Source organism: Pelecanus crispus, chromosome 10 (assembly GCF_030463565.1).
Source record: "Pelecanus crispus isolate bPelCri1 chromosome 10, bPelCri1.pri, whole genome shotgun sequence".
NCBI classification, from domain to species: domain Eukaryota; kingdom Metazoa; phylum Chordata; class Aves; order Pelecaniformes; family Pelecanidae; genus Pelecanus; species Pelecanus crispus.
The window spans coordinates 17,353,425-17,373,167 of record NC_134652.1 but is presented as its reverse complement, the minus strand read 5'-3'; the positions used below and the strand labels follow the sequence as shown (position 1 = coordinate 17,373,167).

The following is a 19,743-nucleotide window of genomic DNA, read 5'->3' as shown; positions in this document are numbered from 1 at the left end:
TTAAAATATTCAGAAATACAAATAATACACCCAATAAAACACATTAATTATGATGAATGATAACGGGAAAGAAAATCTGGCATAGTTGTCTATGTGGTAAGGATTTTTAACATGGAAACAATCAAAGATACAGCAAAGTCTTTTCATTACTGACATTGGTGAACTACACCCACTGTGTTTACTTCTCTCCCTTTCTCTGCCAATGCTGGTTTTGCTGCTGTTGTTTGAATCGATCTTATTTGTATTGTCAGGGGCACTGCAACTGTTAGCAACTGCTGCCAGGTCTCCGTTCCTCTCTCCTTCAGCCTCTTCACCCTCATCCTGATAGGAAACAAAACAGCAGGTACTTAAGTGCCTGTTTCATCGCCTATTTACTTTAGAGCTACAGCAAATAATAGGATTTTTCTTACAACTCCTCCTGTAGCTTGCTCCTTGATTTCAAGGGTGAGCACCTACATGCACCAGACAGCTCCTCTCAGCTTTCAAAGCCTCCATTTACAGGAAAAACACTGACTTAAACAACATCTTACTGCAAAAGCTTTCGTAGGACTGTCGAGCAAAGCTGGATTTGTTCAAATATGGCCCACTAATCTTTACTTAAGAGCAGCAAATCCATGAAATGCACAACAATAATCTGTCCTGCTCAGGGAAAATACTGGCAAAGGTCAGTGTCTAGAAAGCGGGTAAAGCAAAGCCCCAGTCTGGAGATGGAGAAAGTGGGGGAGCTGCCAGACCAGCTGGGCAAGCAGGTTGCACCCCAAATCAAGCACCCCAGAATACAAGACACTTTCCTTCTCTGCAGTTGGCGACTCTATTCCCAGTGCTTTGTGTTGAAAACCGAATTACTTAAAAAAAAAAAAAAAAAGCGCCAAAAAAGAGGATCATAAAGAAGGACAAACCCCACAACTAATTCAATACTAAATAGCTCATACTATGTTCTTTCAAGTCCTGAAACCCATTCTTTAAGTTCAAAGTTATACTAAGGTTAAGCGCATTTTTATGTGCTTCACTGCATCAAGACAGCTCTTTGGAGAATGTTGTATAAGACTTCTGGTAGGTTTTGTTTCTTTGATTAGAAATGGCTCAGAGCCATGAAGTTCATGTATGAAATCTTCACCCTTTGAAGTCAGCACGTTTTCTGTTACTGACTCAAAGGACACAGGATTAGACATCAGCTGCAGCTTCAGCTCTAAACACAAACTTTCTTGAAAGTTCTGGGGCATTTAGTTTGGTTTGGGATATTGCAGAGATACCAGCAGATCCAACCTACAAAGATTGGCTCCAACTTTGTATCTAAACTAAACCTAAATTTGTATAGTTGGAGGAGGGGTCATTTTAATTCAGGCAGGTGTACACATAATTTTAATTTTCTCCTGATGATTTCATTACCTTCCAAATCAGCGAGTGGCATACAAGCAAGAAAAGGGTAAAAATTTGTTTGTGAAATGTAGAATGCAGAATCTCCTTCCTCTGACCAATTTGCTTTTTCCATTTGCATCATGAGAAGAAATAGATTAGACAAGGACAAATTTTAGAAAAGTGAAGATGTACAGCCCTATGTATAGCCATAGAAAAAGCTTATTTAGAAATATCCCAGCTATTAAGGTCAAAGAAAGCTCATTAAGCCACCTGAATGATCTTCATGCCAGTGCAGAATTGTTCTTCTGCCCAGGGTACTTGTAGATGGCATGGTTCTTGAGCCTTTCTTCACCTAAAATTAGTAACATCCTTGAAAATTAAAGTGGAGTCTGGACAATGTCCTCAGACTGCTGTGAATCAGTGAAGCAGAACAGATGGAGCTACAAAAACAGATTATTACTGCTTTTCATTTTCAATTTGCAAAAAAAAAAAAAAAAAATCAGGTATATTTTATTTGAGAGAGATAAACGTAGCTCAACACAATGTGTCATCCTAAAAATACACTCACTACAAAACCTTGCTCATCCTCCACCTAGCCTCCTGCAGCTACATGAGAATTTTGAAACCAAAGGCCAGGATAAAAATCTACCTATAAAGCATTAAGACGATCAATCCATAAAATTCCAATCTGAACCTTAAACAATCCCCAGGGTAGTACTAAAAATGAAACCTGAAGTTCTACTTGGGGCCTAACTCTGTTATAAATATCTAGCTCCTCTTCTTCCAAAAGTTCAGGCAGCTGAGGGAAGCGCTGGGGTTGGCAGAGGAGCCTTTGTCAGCAGCGCCTGGCACTTGAAACAAGGCATCGGAGCAACAGCCTAATGAATGCACTCGGTGCTTCAAAAGTTAACAAAATAAAGAAACCTGTCAGAAGAGTCCTGACTTTTTTCCACTGCTCTCATTTTTCAGAAAGGGAAAAAAGAGCAAACCAACATCTGTACTTCAAAACTGGTAGGATTTGGGGCATTATTCAGTGTAAGAATCTATTTGTCTCTCAGGTAGGGCTTACTAAAAGTTGTACAGAATTAGTTTTATTGCAGAGCATGAAAGGACATTGCGTACGTGCCATTTTTCTTTTCATGCAACTGCATGTGAACAATGCACAGGAGGCTGATGCTTTATTAGGCTGTTCTTAACTCCTTTCTACTCCCCAAGAGACAGTTATTACTTAAGAAGAAAATATCGTACACGGTGCATATGTACTTGATTCTTTTTGCAGTGTTATAAGGCAGGGCACTCACAGAACAGAGGCTAATTTGCAGCAAAAGCTCTGTATCAACATTGCTTCAAAAGGAGAAAGCTAATCTAGAGGAGAACCACAACCACTAGTTTATAAAAAAACTAGTCTTATAAACTGGGACTAACTATCAAGGGACTTTTCCAACTCGCTATGGAGAACTGAATGTGATGAAAGATTAAGGTGGTTTACACTATATAAAAAAATTGTGTTCCAAGTGTTCAACCATGACTCTAATTTTAAATGTCACACTAAGTTTTCTCTGGATTCCAGCTGTCAATGAGAAAATGGCAGCTAGCACTAAGGAGGGCACTGTTTGGATAGAAAATTGGTAGCATCCAGGAAAGGTACTGTACATCACCTGAAAAGCACTGTATATGGCATGTGCTACTGTAGCTGCTGTTTATGCTAACTGAAGTGTTTGATGACATCTAACAGCCAACAGAATTGAGGAAAGTTGTCACTTCCATCAAATAATAAAGACACGCAAGATTAAAAATATTTCAGCCTAGAGTGTTGCACACCCAGAGCTTCTTCGGTGTTCAGAAAGATTGCACAACGCTTGCACGGAAATGCCAAGTAGGCTGAAGACTGGCATTGTAACCTTACTTTCAGTTTTCAAACATTTCTCCTTTCTGACCAAAAGGGAGAGGTTTAGGTGAAAGACAGATGAAGGCCAAGGAGGAATTCTCTGTTTTATAGGAGGGCACAATCCACATCTTTGTATAAAATAGAAGAAACTCAGCATTTTGGAGAGGGAACCTCTCTGTTCAGGCAGTCCGTTATGCAGTTGACATGAATGGCACATTTTGCCTGACCTTCCTTGCAGCAGGTGGCTCCTCTGCTTTTGCCATTAGCTTTGAAGCTGTCTCTGAGGGTCCTGGTTCACGTGATGTGAGACACTGCAAGAGTGTGGATATGATGAGCTGTTTCACCAGTTTATATTCTAAACTGGAGACCCCAAGGACTTCAGAAGAACACGATATGCCAGTGCCGAATTGCTTTAAAGAGCAAAGCAGAAAGCAAACCAGTACGACTAATTCCTATACAAGGCAGAGGGTTACATTTTCAATGCACCTCCTACATTTATTTACATAATACTGAGTGCAAATTTTGTATCAGCTTGCATATGGGAATAACAAACTGGGATGTGAGATTTCTAATTAACCTATGTCCACAAGAGAATATGATAATGAGTAGAACACATTTATTGTGATGATCTATCCCTGGAGGCGTTTAAAAAACGGGTAGATGTGGCACTTCGGGATATGGTTTAGTCTGGTCTACCCTTGATTAGTCTAGAGTGGGCTTGGTAGTGTAGGTTAATGGTTGGACTGGATGATCTTAAAGGTCTTTTCCAACCTAGATGATTCTATGATTCTATGATTCTATGATACTCACAGAAATTTAAGTACCTGCTAGACAGTGACATGAGATTTTAGCTGCTACTTCTGTCCTTGTGATGTTTTGTTTTTTACAGTGAGAAATGAGAAATACAAGTCAGGTGTGCTCTCCATGGCACCCCACTCAGTAAGCGGTGCTTATCCTTGGCTACAGTAAGAAAAGGACATGACAGGCATTTTCCTTATTCTACGGAGTCTGGAGTTGCTCTAGGACCAACCAACTTCCCCTTCCCTTCTATGCTTGTGTTTGTGTGGGCAAGAAGTGAGTTGGACTGCCTTGCTCACTCCTGATGCACAGGAGAAGGCAGGAAACATGCCTGAAGTGACAGACCATTCCTTTCAGTCATTAAGTCCATCACAAAATTGTACCTTAAGTCTTTCTTCCTTCCTCATTTTAGGGCTGTACCTTCACTTATTTCCATGCATGCCTTTCATGTCCATGAGTTCTCATGTCTGCCCCATCTGCAAGCACGTGCCCCAGATGAAGGGGAATCTGAAACAGGTAGGCGAAGGCAAGGGCAGTCCTAAGTGCCCTTCACAGACCCAAAGATGCTTAATCATCCAAGCACTAAAACACTTTATTTTCTTGCCCAAACCTCCAATAAGCTTTTTTTTTTTTTTTTTTTCTGCTCTATGAGCAAAATGACAACCACTTACTTCGCAAGATGAATATGCTCAGAGGGAATTGTCACTGATGCTACCTTGCCAAGTAAAATTACTTTCAGGCTTTCCACTCAAATCCTCATTCGAAGCGAGTGTTTGCCCATTTGCAGACATTCCCCCGTTAGATGTTGTCTTTTAAAACCCACTGGCTGGCTCAGTTTTGTGTCCGTTTTTCAGTCCTTCGCCACACACCTAGATCTAATGACAGCTTTGAACATATTCCTGTGCATTTACAGCACCTATCTCTCATCCAAACAGCCAAAATTCCATATTAATTGTTAAACTATCTAGGCATAAAAAACGCACATCTTGGCTGATTTTCATTGGTTTTAAGTTTCTCCACTTGAATTCAATATCCTGTTTCTTGAGCCTACGGAGGAGTTTTGCTTATGTATTTGTGATGCTCTGTTCTAGTTTGGCTTAAATAGTTAACAATCTTTCTTCTTCTGGACATTTATCCCTACAGCACTCAACCAAACTTTCTCCTGCTTTTTTTTCCTGTTATTCTCACTGTCCATGTTTCACTTTTTTCTATTCATCCAGAAATTTCATAATCTGCTTAAAATTTCTTTTCTACCATGCATATTAGATTCAGTTCTGTAATTAAAAGCTGCAAGACAATCAGCTTCCAACTTCCTTGTGATTTCGTTTTCACTGCTTATAAAAACAGTGCTAAACACTAGAGAGGAAGATGTGACTTCATGAACCTGTCCTGATAATTTCAGCAAGATGACAGCCACCAGACTCAAAAATGCTTATGTTGATTTGATCCCATTTTATTTTAAGTATATTTCACAGTATTTCAGGTTGTGAGAAGCTCATTAGAGCAGCAAAAAATGCTGCTATAATAATGATGCAGCACAGAAAGTGAACCACAGTCTGACCTTCAGCTGCAGCTGTTGAAAGAGAAGGTGTAAGTGGAAGACTATAGGGATCTGATACACCTAGTACCTGAAGCTGCCTGCTAGTAAACTGACTCATATACCATGAATGTGCAGAAGATTTCATAAATGAAGTTGGATAAAATCTCTTCTTTTTTGCTGTATTGCAATAAGATCAAGTCACCAAGCTCAGTCTGATTTTTGAACTGTAAGTAAGCATACGTCACTGTGGGGAGACAAGAAGTGCCTATGATTTTTGTGATGCATCTAGCACATTGTTTGACAAATGGCCATAAAGTCCATGCCAAAAGAGAGAATGATTATGGAAGGGTGTTTCAGTTTGATCTCTTCCAAAAAGTTCTAGGTAATCAAATAATTTTTCTTTTTCTCAATGTTATTCTGTTTTCACTATCCTTATTCTAAAATAGAAACTTCCTTCAATACAGCTGTCATTAATGCTAAAATAATGCATTCTCTTTAGCAGGTATAATTGAAGCCTGTTGTGTAGAACAACAATCAAGAATTAAAATACCTCTTGAAGTTCCTTTGAACTGAGTCGATGCAGAGTGCAGAAATGAGCCACAGCATATTCTAACAATGCTCCGAAGATGAAACTGAAGCAGATGCCGAGGTACACATCAATTGCCTTAATAAAGCAATTAGCATTTGGGAGTGAAGTCCTAGCTCCCATCATCAGTGTTGTCATAGTAAGGACTGTGGTAACACCTGTGGAATGCAAAAATGTAAGTTCTGATAAAACATGAATAGCAACAAGGGCCTCTACTGCAAGGGCCCTGCTACAAAGACAGTTTTTCCTGGCTCTGTGAACTCTTAGTATGCCACTGCATTTAATGCGTCATGTTTTGGAAAGAAGACTTTCAAATGAACTTGTGATTCTCAAGTTAAATGCTTAAACACACTCATGAAAACTGTTTGTAAATCTGAGAAGACTGGAAATTAAAGTGAGAGAGATTTTGGTGTCACAGAATGTGTATTTATGATTAACACATTATTATTGCAATGCTATGCAAACGCTGCCTTTAAAACACGCAGATATCATTTTTCTCAGTGCAGTTACCCACTGGCCTCATTTGATATGAAATCTTTCTTTCTTCCCTATTCTGCAGGAATGTTTTTCCCACCCTACCTGCAGTCTGATCAGAACTGATTTGTATTTTTTCCCTTTCAGAATCTCCTTTATTTGAAATTAACTATATTTAATCTCTTATAATTCTCTTATTACTCATGTGTTAATTAGTATGTATCATTAACCCTCACAAAAGCCTCACAATTCTGTCTGTGCATGCCATGTGTTTGAATATGTTAAAATTATTTCCAAAATGACTGAGCTTCCCTTTGCTTTCAGCAGCCTCCCCTTCCTCCAAGTCTCCTGTAGTTCCCAAAGACGTTTTCTTAGTTAAAGAATAGCACAGCTTTAAGAGGAATCTGCATGATGTACTGCACATGGCAAACCAGACAGTAATTCCATAAAACTCAGAAGTGTTCCCAATTTTTTTAAATGGATGCCATATATGTGCAATAAAGAAAACATCTTAATGATCCAACTCTTGGTTTGTTTTAGCAGCTTCTCACCTATGCAGATTCTGGCTGGAACTGATGACTGGCTTATCCAAAATGATACCCAGGAGAGCACAACCAGTAGGATTGATGGTACGTATGTCTCCAGTATGAAATACAAGATGTTTCTCTTGAGTTCAAAGTGAAACACTAATTTTGGGTAACGTCCTGTGGAAAGAGCAAGAAAAAAAATATTGTGAAGGTGCAATTCGTAAAAAGTTCTTTAAATTATCAACCTGTATTATTTTTGTACAGTATTATGCAGTAACAGCTTAACAAACAAGCTTGAAAAAAATAAATGCAGTGCTGAAAAATTCTATCATGAATACTCTAAATTGAACTGAAGGAAAATAATAAAAATATATAACACCCAGTCACCATATCCAGAGATTCATTAAAGATGTCTTGAATTGGAAATTCACTGAGGATTAGTGAAGGAGAAAAAAAAAAAATCCATCAATGTGTGGAAAGGATGTTTCATTACATAACACAATGCAAGGAAATTTGAAAGCACACATGTATTTAGCTGTGGTTATTCATAAGTATTACCACAATGAGCTACTAAATAAACTAGCATAATAACAGTTGTAATTTTATGAAGTTAGCATAGATCCTTATCTTTAACTGCCTCACATATCTGGATTATTGTGGGGGAGGGTTTGTTTGTTTTTTTCATTTACTGTTACTCAAGGTGTGGATCAAAAGTACCTTCTCTGATACTGCTGACCTAACTCTTATATTCCGCTCAAAAACAAGCAGTGTCTTTGCATCTTCGCTATCTATTTTTTTCTTTACATTAGTGCATTGCAGTGTTTGTGTCATTCTGAGCAGTGTCACTGTTGTGGCACAAATGGTTTGCTTCTAAGTGGGTGATGTCCAGAAGATGAAAGTTTGGGTTCACAGAGTCACATACAGAATTGTGTTTCATAAGGGAACAGCACACTGGTAAGCAAAGCCTGAATTTGTTATCCAGCTCACTAACTGAGCAAAATTTGTCTATGTTTGGGCAACAGAAGCATAGCATCTGGAATTGTTACTGGTGCAATGGATCAAAGTAAGGCAAAAGCTTCCTTTGTAGTAACATTTTGCAGAGCAGGCTTTTTATTCAGAAGTTCAAAGTTCAAAATTAAGTGTTAAAGTGTTTAAGTTTTTTAAAACATTTTTTTAACGAAGTACTTGAACCAGAATATTGGTGAGGGAGTAATGCTTGAATATACTGTGGTCAGATAGCTTTGGCTTCATCTATTTTAATCCAACAAGTGATGATCTCCAGGACCTATGTTTTTTCCCAATGCTGAGTGCTGTGAGTCAGGACAGAATGGTGAATGCACTTTAGCAACAACAATATATGTACAGACAGGCTATTTGTGCATCCCTTAGGTGCGCTGAGAGACGTGGAGTCAAAGAAAAGAGTACTTTTAAAAGCTTGAAGTGCAAGTAATGGATGCCAAGAAGTGTCTTCTCACTCCCAGGCTAGAAAATAGATGGTTAAATTTCCATTTTTAAAAGTATTGTATAAATTGCATCCAGAGAACAGTAACATTTCATAGAGCTCTGTCCTGGTTTCGGCTGGGATAGAGTTAATTTTCTTCCTAGCAGCAGGCATAGTGCTGTGTTTTGGATTTAGTAGGAGAAGAATGTTGATAACATGCTGATGTTTTTAGTTGTTGCTGAGTACTGCTTATGCTAGTCAAGGACTTTTTCAGCTTCCCATGCTCTGCCAGGGGCACAAGAAACTGGGAGGGGGCACAGCCAGAATAGTTGATCCAAACTGACCAAAGGGCTATTCCATACCATATGACGTCATGCTCAGTATATAAACTGGGCGGGGGGGTGGCCAGGGAGCAGCGATCGCTGCTCGGGAACTGTCTGGGTATCGGTCAGCGGGTGGTGAGCAATTGCATTGTGCATCACTTGCTTCGTGTATCATTATTATTATTATTATTATTATACTGTTACTATTAGCATTACTATTTTACTTTATTTCAATTATTAAACTGTTCTTATCTCAACCCAGGAGTGTTTCTCACTCTTACTCCTCCGATTCTCTCCCCCATCCCATCGGGGTAGGGGGAGTGAGCGCGCGGCTGCGTGGTGCTTAGTTGCTGGCTGGGGCTAAACCACGACAAGCTCTTAAAATCAGAAAGAATGACTATATTATGTAGTCTGACCCTAATCACAAGTCATTAAATTTCTCCAATTATCCCTTGCTTTGAACTCAATCACTTTGATTGGAATAGAGTCCACCTTTCACACAGACACCTAGACTTAATCTGAGGATATCAAGACATGCAGTATCCACCATTTCTCTCAGTAATGTTACAATGATTAAAATAATTCTATCTGTTAAAAATGAATGCCTAACTTCTAATCTTAATCTGATTTAAGAAAGTTTAATAAAGATTTCTGCCATGTTGACTCTGCCTTTTCAACTAGTAGACTAAGTAGTCCTTTGGTAGTCAACTCTTTCTCCTCCTGAAGGTACAAATACACTGTACTTAGGGTTCTTCTTTGTAAGTTCAACATATTGCGTTCTTTAAGTTTCTGACTGATAGAAAAAAGGATACAAAGATGGACAGTAGATTTTAACTGTCTCCATGAGGCAGGAGATACAAAGATGATTTATACCGTTATCATCATTTCTATGTGAAAAAAGAAAGATTACATTAGGGTACTTCTATCAATACTGTGATATTTACCAATACAGTTGTTTCAGTAAAAATCATTTTGCCCACCAAAATCAATTTTAAGTGTAAGCAGACCAAAGTTAAGCACTCAAGAGTTAGGAAGTGCAAAACTTAGAGTTGACTGTGCAATATTACTTCTGCTTCTGTCTGTACTCGTCCTTGCACTAAATCAAGCACTAGTACCATGGAAAAATACTGAGTCTGCACAATAAAAGACTATAGCATAAAGCATATTTAAGGAAAGAGAATTAGGGTTGTACAGGCAATTGTAAATCTGTGGCTTCCTAGCATGCAAGAGCAAGCATTTAAAACCTTAATAAAAACTGTTAAGGATTTTATTAATTTTGCTTGCAATCTTCCAGGCTGCTATTTAACTAGGACTCAAAGCAGATACTTTTAAATAGAAAGTCAAGAGTGTTTGTACTCCAAGCTGTCATTACTGTGGCATGGTTGCAGCTAGCACACAAAAGACGATGGCATGGCCACCATGAGTGAGGGAAGGGTGTCAACCCAGAGCTCTTGCGAAAGTGCAGAGCATGCAAACCATCAGCAGGAAACTGAATCCTCCACAAAAGTCGTTTGCCTTGTTTCTGTGCTGACCATAGAGAAGGATGTGGTGCCATGTACCCAGCAGAGGGGAGTGAAGAGACTGGACTATGCCTCCCACAGAGTACCAAAGGCACTTGGGGGTTCCTGTGGTTCAGCCTTAGAGCTTGTTTTAAGAAGGAAGACTCTGAAACAGCCAATATGTAATAGCCGTGCAGCTATAGCCTTTCCTTGTTAGCACCCTACAACTGTATCTCTGCTCACCTTAGTATAAAAGTCAAGTGTGTACATAGGAAGTTAGTTCAAAATACCAAACTTAAAAGCCACACTTTGCCACTTTGCTGCAATTTCCAAGTGTAGACAAGCCCTTTGAATGTTCCTGTGTTCTTTTGTGTTATTTTTCCTAATGCCAGAAATTTCTGAAGTAATGTGAAAAACAAAGAGAAATAGAAATGTAACAGCTTACGGTGGCTTTTTGGGGAACAAATAAAAGGCACTTCTCTAACCTTGAGGCTTTCTGCTTCCCAGAATCCAAAGACACATCATGGACATGATAATAACAGTGTCAGCATTTCTCTAAAGAGTTCAGAAAAGCTTTTAAAATGGAAATTTTGAAGCAACCTGTACAAAGAATTCACATGAGCTCCTCCTGTAATAAACTGAAGGAAGAAGTAGTCAAGAAAAGGTATGTAATGCATACTTACCATGCTAAAGAAATGAGCAATGGGGCAAAATGAAGATAGGGAAATATTACAGTCCTTTTTTCATCTACACTCCACAGGTACCAAAAGTTGTCATCTTTAAAAAGAAACATATTTGCTACTCCTATTTTGTGAGTTGCATACGAGATAGTAATGATGTATCTCATTGCCTTTGACTTGCACATCTGAGGCTATGGCGCCATCAGTCAGATGAAAAGTGAAACAGGTTCATTAATCCTAGTCCTGGCTTTACTAGAGTTAACTCAAGAACAGCTCAAGTTAACTCCTCAAAATTGTCATGTTTGACCCTTGCTTGAGTCTTATTGAAACAAAACATTTGCATTACAATGAGAAGATGCTTTTTAATTCAAGTACCTGGCCCATGATGGATGGCACCTCAGTGTGTGACTGCTCTGATTTAAATTTGATGTGATGGAAATAACCTCTGAGCAGATAGCTAACTCTGCAGCAAAGGCACCGTGTTAGCACTTACCAAAGTATCAAATTACTGCATTTAACTGTTTCTCAGATGAATCTGAACCTGAATGACTGTCAGTATACATACTCTAAACCCACCAGAAGGTGAAGTATTCTACTTAGGTCACCCTACAGTGAAAGAAGATTAAGCTGAGTTACTTGGGCTTTATAGAATTTACTAGAGGGCAGAAGTAACAAAACTAGACAATACCTCCAGCTTACAGATGAAGAACGAATCTAGATAGCACACTGTAGTCTCCATATACTCTAACTCTTTCTACTGCTTTAAAAATTGAAGTGCCCTAGAAAGTAGAAAGAGGTGAAAGAAATCAAGTCTCAGTTGGTTCCAGCTGACTACTTTTGTTTCAGTATCATAAAAATTATACCAGCATAGACTCTTTCCCAGTAGCTGAGCAGGTGTAGGTCTAGGTCTAAGGCAGATCTTTCTGAAGGCAAGAAAAGCTAGTTTATTCCTCCTTATAACTTGCCTTTGAGGTTTGGCTTTTTGGCTTCAAAAAACAATATTCTAATTTACAGGACTGCCTATCTGACACTTCATATAGATCTTGCTTAATACCAATGATTTTATCAACACTGACTACTACTGCACCGCCTGAGAAATAGATATAAACCTAAACAAACAGGCTTCCTCATCACCCTAGGTCACCCATTTTTTGATTATCCCATTTTTTGATGATGTCTCTTCCCAGCTGATGGCAGAACGTGGCATCTCTGCTCTTTCTTGCTGCCCTCTGACCAGCAGACAGTCACAGCAGAGGTGCCTGAAGGAAGGCCTGATGCTCTACAAATGCTGTCGGCAGTTCCTAGCTTCCACTCTAGTGTGATGGGATGGGAGCATCTTCCCCACAGTTACTTCCTGTGGACTTTTTGATGAACTCGACTCCAGTAAAAGACTGCTCCACATCACTCTTTATGTAAGAAGCACTTTGGTATCTTGCACAGGGGCATGCAGTCAGGCACAAAGAGCACATTCTTCTCTATCATGAAATATGCATGCTAAACTCTTGGGTGCCAGCTAAAATGTGCAATGCACATCTCACACAAGCGCATCAGTACAACTCTACCAATGCATCATTTTCTTCTCTTCTTGCACCTTTTAAGGGCACAGTACAAGAAAGCTTTAAATAGAATTTTACTGCCTTAACTATGTGCTGAAAATGTAGTTTTCAGTATGCAATTTTTTTGCTGCTTGTTTACAGTTAATATATGCACTAAGGAACGGGTAGCGTCCCCACTTTTACCCAACAACTAAGTTGTACAACTGAAATGCAATTCTCTGACTGATGCAGAATGCTAAGGGTGTCAATATATATGGTTAATGTGTTATTACAGCTCCTTTGTCCCTCCCTCAGAGAATCATAATCTTCTGTTCTTCACAGTCAAGATCTTATAAACGACCTCTTTTCCTACTTCTTCTTCAGAGGTGAACTAAAGGAAATGAAAGATCAGGGCAGGCTTCTCAACATGTGTTTCTTCAGGAAAATGCTCTACAAAAAAATGAGTTTGAAATTCAAATTTCCCAAGAATGAAATAAACCCTTTCATGTAGTGTTTGTGTACAGATATATTTATCCATTTAGCTTACCTGTAAAAAAAAAATTTACAGAACAATTATGCCACAGAAAGTTTTCCAAGTGTTTATGTGTATTTTTGCCTATACTACAAAGAACTTCCCAGAAGTTAACAAAAAAATGCATCATCTTAATATCCTTGATATTCATTCTATTCATTGCATTTCCACATGTTTTTATCTTTCTGTAACTTTTTCTAAGTATTTTCCAAAACTGTTCTCTTTCTAAACTGTTCTACATTGCAGAAGTATCACAAAAACAGTTCATGATGGAAAACTTTTCAACGTCAACTCAAGTGGGAAACCTTGCTTACAGAGAGTGATTATATGACCTCAGATAGGTAAGTTGAACATAATGGTAACATATATAGATATATATATATGTAACTGCTTGAATCTTAGGTGAGGCTGACCAAAGACTCACCAGATAAGATTATACTGAATACGGGTCTGAGATTGTTCATAAGCCCTGTATGGCAAAGAAGACTTTCTCAGAAATAACAATTGGAGAGTAATTACAGATTATAAAAGAACTGATAAACGTAATGAGAGAAGTCACTCAGTGTACCACACATCAGAAAAGAACAACTGAAAATCCTAGGAAAGTTTGATTGTTAACTAAGAAATCTCCTGAGCCTTGGGAAACTGCAGATGGGCCTGTAGGACAAAGCAAGGTAATGCCTCTATTTCAAGAGAAAGAGGCTGTGACTGATGAACATACACTCTCTGTGTAGGAGTCTTATATTTATACACTCTTATACACCCTTTATAGTTTATATAATTTTTGATTTTCAGATCGCTAATAATTAGTGAGAGCAACTCATTACTGGCTTAGTCCTGACCTCTCACCTGAGAAGCCAATAATGTGGAGTGGCCAGGGGTCAGCAGCGTTTCAACACTGCATAGCCAAATGAGGTCTGACAAGGCTAGCCCAAGGAGGCTAAAGCAGGATTTGCGATAGACATCAAAATCCTGGCAGTGACTGCAGACAAGGAACAGCAGCCAGCTCCCTTTGCAATCTTTTTCCAAGAGGGAAAATGTCTTTATGCATCAAGGAGAGGAGACCGACTATAAGCTTCTGTCTCTTCTTTCCCTCTGTTCTGCCAAAATAATACCATTTGAATACGCCATTTTGCTGACTTCATGGTTTTCTAAGTGGGGAAGTGCACTGAGAGCCCTGACTGCCTGACATAACTCCCCCTGCCTTCTGGGCTCCGGCTGAACACTCAATGTTGGACTAGACCTGAGCAAGCTGAGCATCTTCATTCCTGCTGCTGCTGAAGACTTGGCAGGAGGGTTGCAGTAGTGAGAACAAGACTAAGGAAAGTTGCTGGCCAGAAGAAAAGCTATCAACAGCCAATTAGCCTCAAGTATTAAATGACATTTTTGCTTCTTTCTCCAATTAAAAATGTTAATTGAGATTAACTAGCTTCGTTTGCTGTGAAAATAGAAGCATTTATCAAGTGGGACACATGTGGTCTGTCCTGTGCCCAGTACTGCTCACTAACAAATGTGATGATATACCAAGTGTCTTTTAAGAGAGGAGCATTAGCACATTAGAGAACAGGATTAGAGTTCAAAATTATCCCAACAACTATCAAAATCAGCCTGAGTAAAACAAGATTCAATTCAACAAAAGCAAGTACAAAGTCCTACACTCAGATGGGAAATTACACTCAGTGGGAATTACTAGCTCCCTAAACAGAGCACAGGGAATATGTGGCTACAGGGCAGTAAAGGAGGTGGAGTACTAGAAGGAATTGCAAGCTGAACAAGGTCAAAAAGGCACAACAACTTTCTGCAAGAAAAGCAAATATCAACTCAGAATGGATAACGAGGAACGGAGTTAATGAAATGCATTAGGTAAACCCTTCCCTCTATGGAGGTTATCTGATGGGAACAGGGTACCCAGGTTTTGGTGCTGCACATCAGCAAAGATATGAGAAATTAGATGGGAGAACAATAGCAAAGACAGGAAATCTAGGCAACTGTTTATGTTTATGATTATTGAATATGAATTAAAAAGAGGGAAAGTGTTGCTTTGAGAAGAGATATATCTGTCCTGAAATCATGAAAGGGCTGCTGAAAAATAGCAGGAAATTTGTCTTACATATCCACATATGGGTTTGAAATGCAGCAAGGGAAATCAGATTAGACATGAGGAAAATATGCTTGTAATAATCACCAGGAAAAAAACCATCTAGGGAGGTCATGAAGCAGAGACTTTGGAGGTCTGTCTAGCTTACTCCTAAAACATCTGTCAGGAAGCAGACTGTAGATACAGATGACCTTGTCTTGCGACATGAGAATAGATTAAATGAATTCTTAAAGTGTATTTCAGCCTTATTTCTATGATTATTTACACAAAAAGCTAGACTGTAACAGTTTTTCATTGCTTTTATGTTTTTCCAATAAGAAGGGCAAGCTTTATATATCACTGTTTATTACTCTGAGAATGCAGGTGGTGTTGGCTAGACAGCTAAAATAAAAACCCAGCAGCCACCGAGACAGACACATGGGTTTGGGGTCCAAGAGTGTATCAGTGTATAAGGAATAAGGACTATAGTTAAGACATGTAGGAAGTGGTTCTAGAAATTAATTTACCCATGTCCAAAATTAAATTATTCTGTACCAAAATGAAATCAACACCAAACCCTAGCCAGCAATCTAGCTAACATTATTCGAAGTGACTTACTATTATGTGATTACAATAATGTGATTACTATTATGTGATGCATGCTGTTCTATAAACAAGATTAATCCACAATGTCCTTTTCTTAAGTTTACTGAAGTTACTTATGCAGGAATTTTGCTGACTACATTTTAAATTTGGCTCTGTCCATGGCTGCACATGAACTTGGGCTTTGCATTGTTGTGCAATATTTCACTTGCACAGCAGCTGTATTGTCTGTTCAAGTTCAAAGTATCAGACCCTGACTGCTTTTTTTGCTGTGTTGGGAAATGCTACACATGGCTCTTCTCTCATATCTTTAGCTTCAGCCTTTTGAATCATAACTGTTATAAACAATTGTTATTTATAATGTAACTTATTTATAAAATCCTCTCAGATATCAATTAATGGTGTTAAGGAAATGCAAAGCATCATTTTTCATTTCTAAATTGATTACATAGTTCCATAATCTGGTTGCTTTTTTCTTTTAGTATGGGCTACAGTAGGCACTGCTTTCCTAAAAAAAATCTGTAGAAAATAGCACCTAATTCATAACTCAATAGAAAATTAAGAGGATTATGAGATTTCATTTTAAAAATACGGCATAACACTTGATAACGTGGCTTTCTTGAACAGGAGAATGGAAACAAGCAGGTATGGGAAATTTTAATCTAAGTTGCATGTGTTAAAATGTATAATTAAAAGATAAAGTGGCTTTTGAGCTTATACATATGATTCCTGCCAACAAAAAGGGAGGAAGACAGCATCACTTACTGAAAAGAGCACAGTTCATCTGATCATGTTTCTTCAGTTATAATTGGAAATTGTTTTTATTCTATTTGGTAAAAAATAATAGAACTTTTTTTGGCTTTAGAGTCTGGACTCTATGATAGAAGGTAGTAAGGATTAAGCAGGTTTCCTCTTCCTCTTTCCTATGCGGTGAACAGGTCCTAATACCCTTCTGGGCAGAACAGCAGTAAAGGATTATTTTCCTTTGATTGAACCTGCTGTTGCTTACCCAGAAGCTGTAAAAAGGAGGAAGGCAAACAGATGTCACTTACATAAGTAGCAAGATACTTTGTGATCCTGGAGCCTTCTTAGTAAGTATTCATTTCTACTTTTATATCCATTTAGAGAACTTTGACTTTTAGCCTGAATTAATACCTGAAATTAGATCATAAAGTTTCTGTGTTGAATTATTAAAGTAGGAATACCCAACAATGGAATAGAGAAACTATATTTCTGTGATTCAGAATTAGTAACATATTGTCTGGTGAAACTACAGCTTTGAAGGATGTGTGTGTCTTCATGTAAAGATCACCCTTTCTGTTGACATGTTGGCTTGGGCAGAAAAGAAACCGTGTGTGAGTGAAGAACAGTAACAAAGGACATCAGGGTAACTCGAAGAGCATAAAGCAGGTCTGGCAGGTCTTGAACTCTCTGAAAGCCCTTTCAAAATCTCTGGAAAATAAACAGGAACAGACTCTTTCATGAGGTTAAGTCCTGCAGTTAGAGGAAACTTTCTACAGCAGTTTCCCAAGATCAGCAGAAGAGCAGATCTGCAGAAATGCTTCTGACCCTTCCCTGGGCAGAGGGACCTCAGGCTGGGCAATCTGCACTCTGCTGCCCACCAGGCTGGACAGAGGCTGCTGCATATGAAGAGCAACTCTGACAAGCACTAGCCATGAAACCCAACTTCTTGCAGTTGTAAAAGCACCCCGCATATTCACAGACATTTCCATGGCTGAATAGAGGCTTTTGACTTGCCTAATAAAGCCAGAGTGGCTATTTCCAGGAAGGCTGGGAACTGTTCCAAGCTGGGTACCCAGGGTTCCTGGTCTCTCTCCAATTTAAATACCCAATTTACAGGCTCTTCTTCCTCCACAAGAGTTCTCCCTGACATTACGTGGAAGTAGTAGTACATCTCTTTATCATTCTTTAGATAATGCACAGCCTCCAAGAAAATGCTGAAAAACACTCAACCTTTACATGAGCTGGGTCTCTGCTGGTAACATCTGGAAAAGTATGTATGGTTTCAAGAACATAATCCAGCAGAAAACGAGAACTGTCATCCTAAGAGAAAGCAATGTGCTCTGTTCCTTAATGCTGCTCTGTTTCCAGAGCCATATTCCAAACTGTACCTAGAAAGTGTTAGAAGGGTGTTTTTACCTGTCTCATATACTGCTTCCGACACCGAGGTAAAGTGGTCTTCTACTGTGTATTGTGCCAGTTGGAGTGTGTCCAAACCTCGAACTGAATCATTTCCTCTAGTCCAGTAAAACATGACATCATTGATGTTATAACCCCCTGTAGTGATACACAAGCCAACACAAGTGTTTATTTTACACAATAATTAATTTGTGTTCAGCACACTTACGGTTCAGCTGTTTCTTATTTATCTGTCTGAAAGTACAATTAGACATAAACAACGACAGTTTTTGGCAGAATGTAATGCCTGTTTGCAACAAAACTCCTGACAACATGCAAAGTCTTATAATCTAAAAGCTGACTGTTTTGGAGATGGTCTTTTTTATATCTTTTACTCTAGTATACACAGAACTACTAAAAGAGATTAGTACCACATGGTATTCTAAAGGCAAAAGCTATTAAGCTTTAAAGAAATACATTTTTTATGAGCCACAGCACTGCCAGCATTTGGACTAAACATTAAGTGTGCCCTTTGTTGCATCCCAGGCTGCTGTTCCTCAATGCAGTGCATTTGGTCCTCATTCCCGTAGAAACATAAGGGGTGAGGAGAGCAACAGCGCTGCTGTGTGCTGGCACCGTGCTCTGAGCTGGGCTTGGGTCGTCACTTGGGACGACATTTTGGCTTAGGAGCTTGGATGCTTCCCAAGGACACCAGCTTAGATGCTGATGTTTCTGCAGGCTCAACAGAGTGGCATGCTCCGGGGGCCCCAGGAAATTTCCTCTTAACCTTCAAGCAGTAATTAGGAGCTGAGACAGGACATGAATCATCTATCAGAAGGCAACTGTATTTTGCACACATTTGTCAATATGCAGCACAACCATAGCCAAAATACCTCTGTAGCTTTTTCCCATTATATTAAAAGGAGGCAATTTTCAGACTAGTGTATATGATTAATTCAAGATTATGTTAATGCAATTTACATATTAACAGGGAGCATTTGAACATCTTTTCCTTTAGCTTACTTAGATCAATCATTCTTCTATTTGACAGACTTATATTGTGGAAGTTAATAGCTAAGCTTAGGGGACAGAAACATGAGCTGATGATTATTTTTAGACTCCATTCAATTCTAAGTAAATTACAGGAAGACAATAATGCAATACATTGCACAAGGGTATACACTGCAAAAAGAACGAAGCTCTAGAAACACAGAAAAAGAGATGCATTAAAACAATAAGAGCATTTGAATATTTTTAAGTTAAGGGCTTTGTTTCTTCCAATGACAAAAAACAACTGATTTCCTACAGACATTTAATGTAGGAAACACAGAAGTTCAGAAATTTAATTTCAAGGAAACACTATGCTGGTTACCAATTAAAATTACAATTTCACCTGGAAATTCTTTCCCTGACCATTCTTTAAGTGTAAAACTTGTTTTCACTGTCACCAGCACTGTCACTGGCAGTTTTCTGAAAACGTATCATGACTAGAGATCTCTGCTCATGTTATCACATTTATAGCAATTAAAACCAAAACACTGCTGTGTCAAAAGACTAAGCCAAAAGCATGCACATCCAAGCTAAGTTCCCGATTTTCTAAAAGCACACGCTGGGGAATTTCCCAGATTTGGGAAATGAAAAATAAAAGTAACTTTTCCTATAAACAAATGATTGCATTGTCCTCAGACAAAACAAAGAGGTTCGTAGAAGCAGTTTTTATGCATAACTCCAGGCATGGATTT

At 38.7% G+C, this 19,743-nt stretch overlaps 1 protein-coding gene across 1 annotated transcript in view; it reads right to left on the bottom strand.

Moving 5' to 3' along the window:
- Positions 1–9: 9 nt before the first annotated feature.
- The window catches only part of LOC104034521 (gamma-aminobutyric acid receptor subunit pi-like), a 35,027-nt gene continuing 15,293 nt past the window's right edge, over positions 10–19,743 (bottom strand). Inside the window, exons 5-8 of the mRNA XM_075717534.1 lie at positions 18,023–18,160; positions 7,197–7,349; positions 6,136–6,329; positions 10–321 (exon numbers count right to left, since the gene is read on the bottom strand). Of these exons, the coding sequence (XP_075573649.1) occupies positions 10–321; positions 6,136–6,329; positions 7,197–7,349; positions 18,023–18,160 (797 nt within the window). The remainder of the gene's footprint in view (positions 322–6,135; positions 6,330–7,196; positions 7,350–18,022; positions 18,161–19,743) is intronic.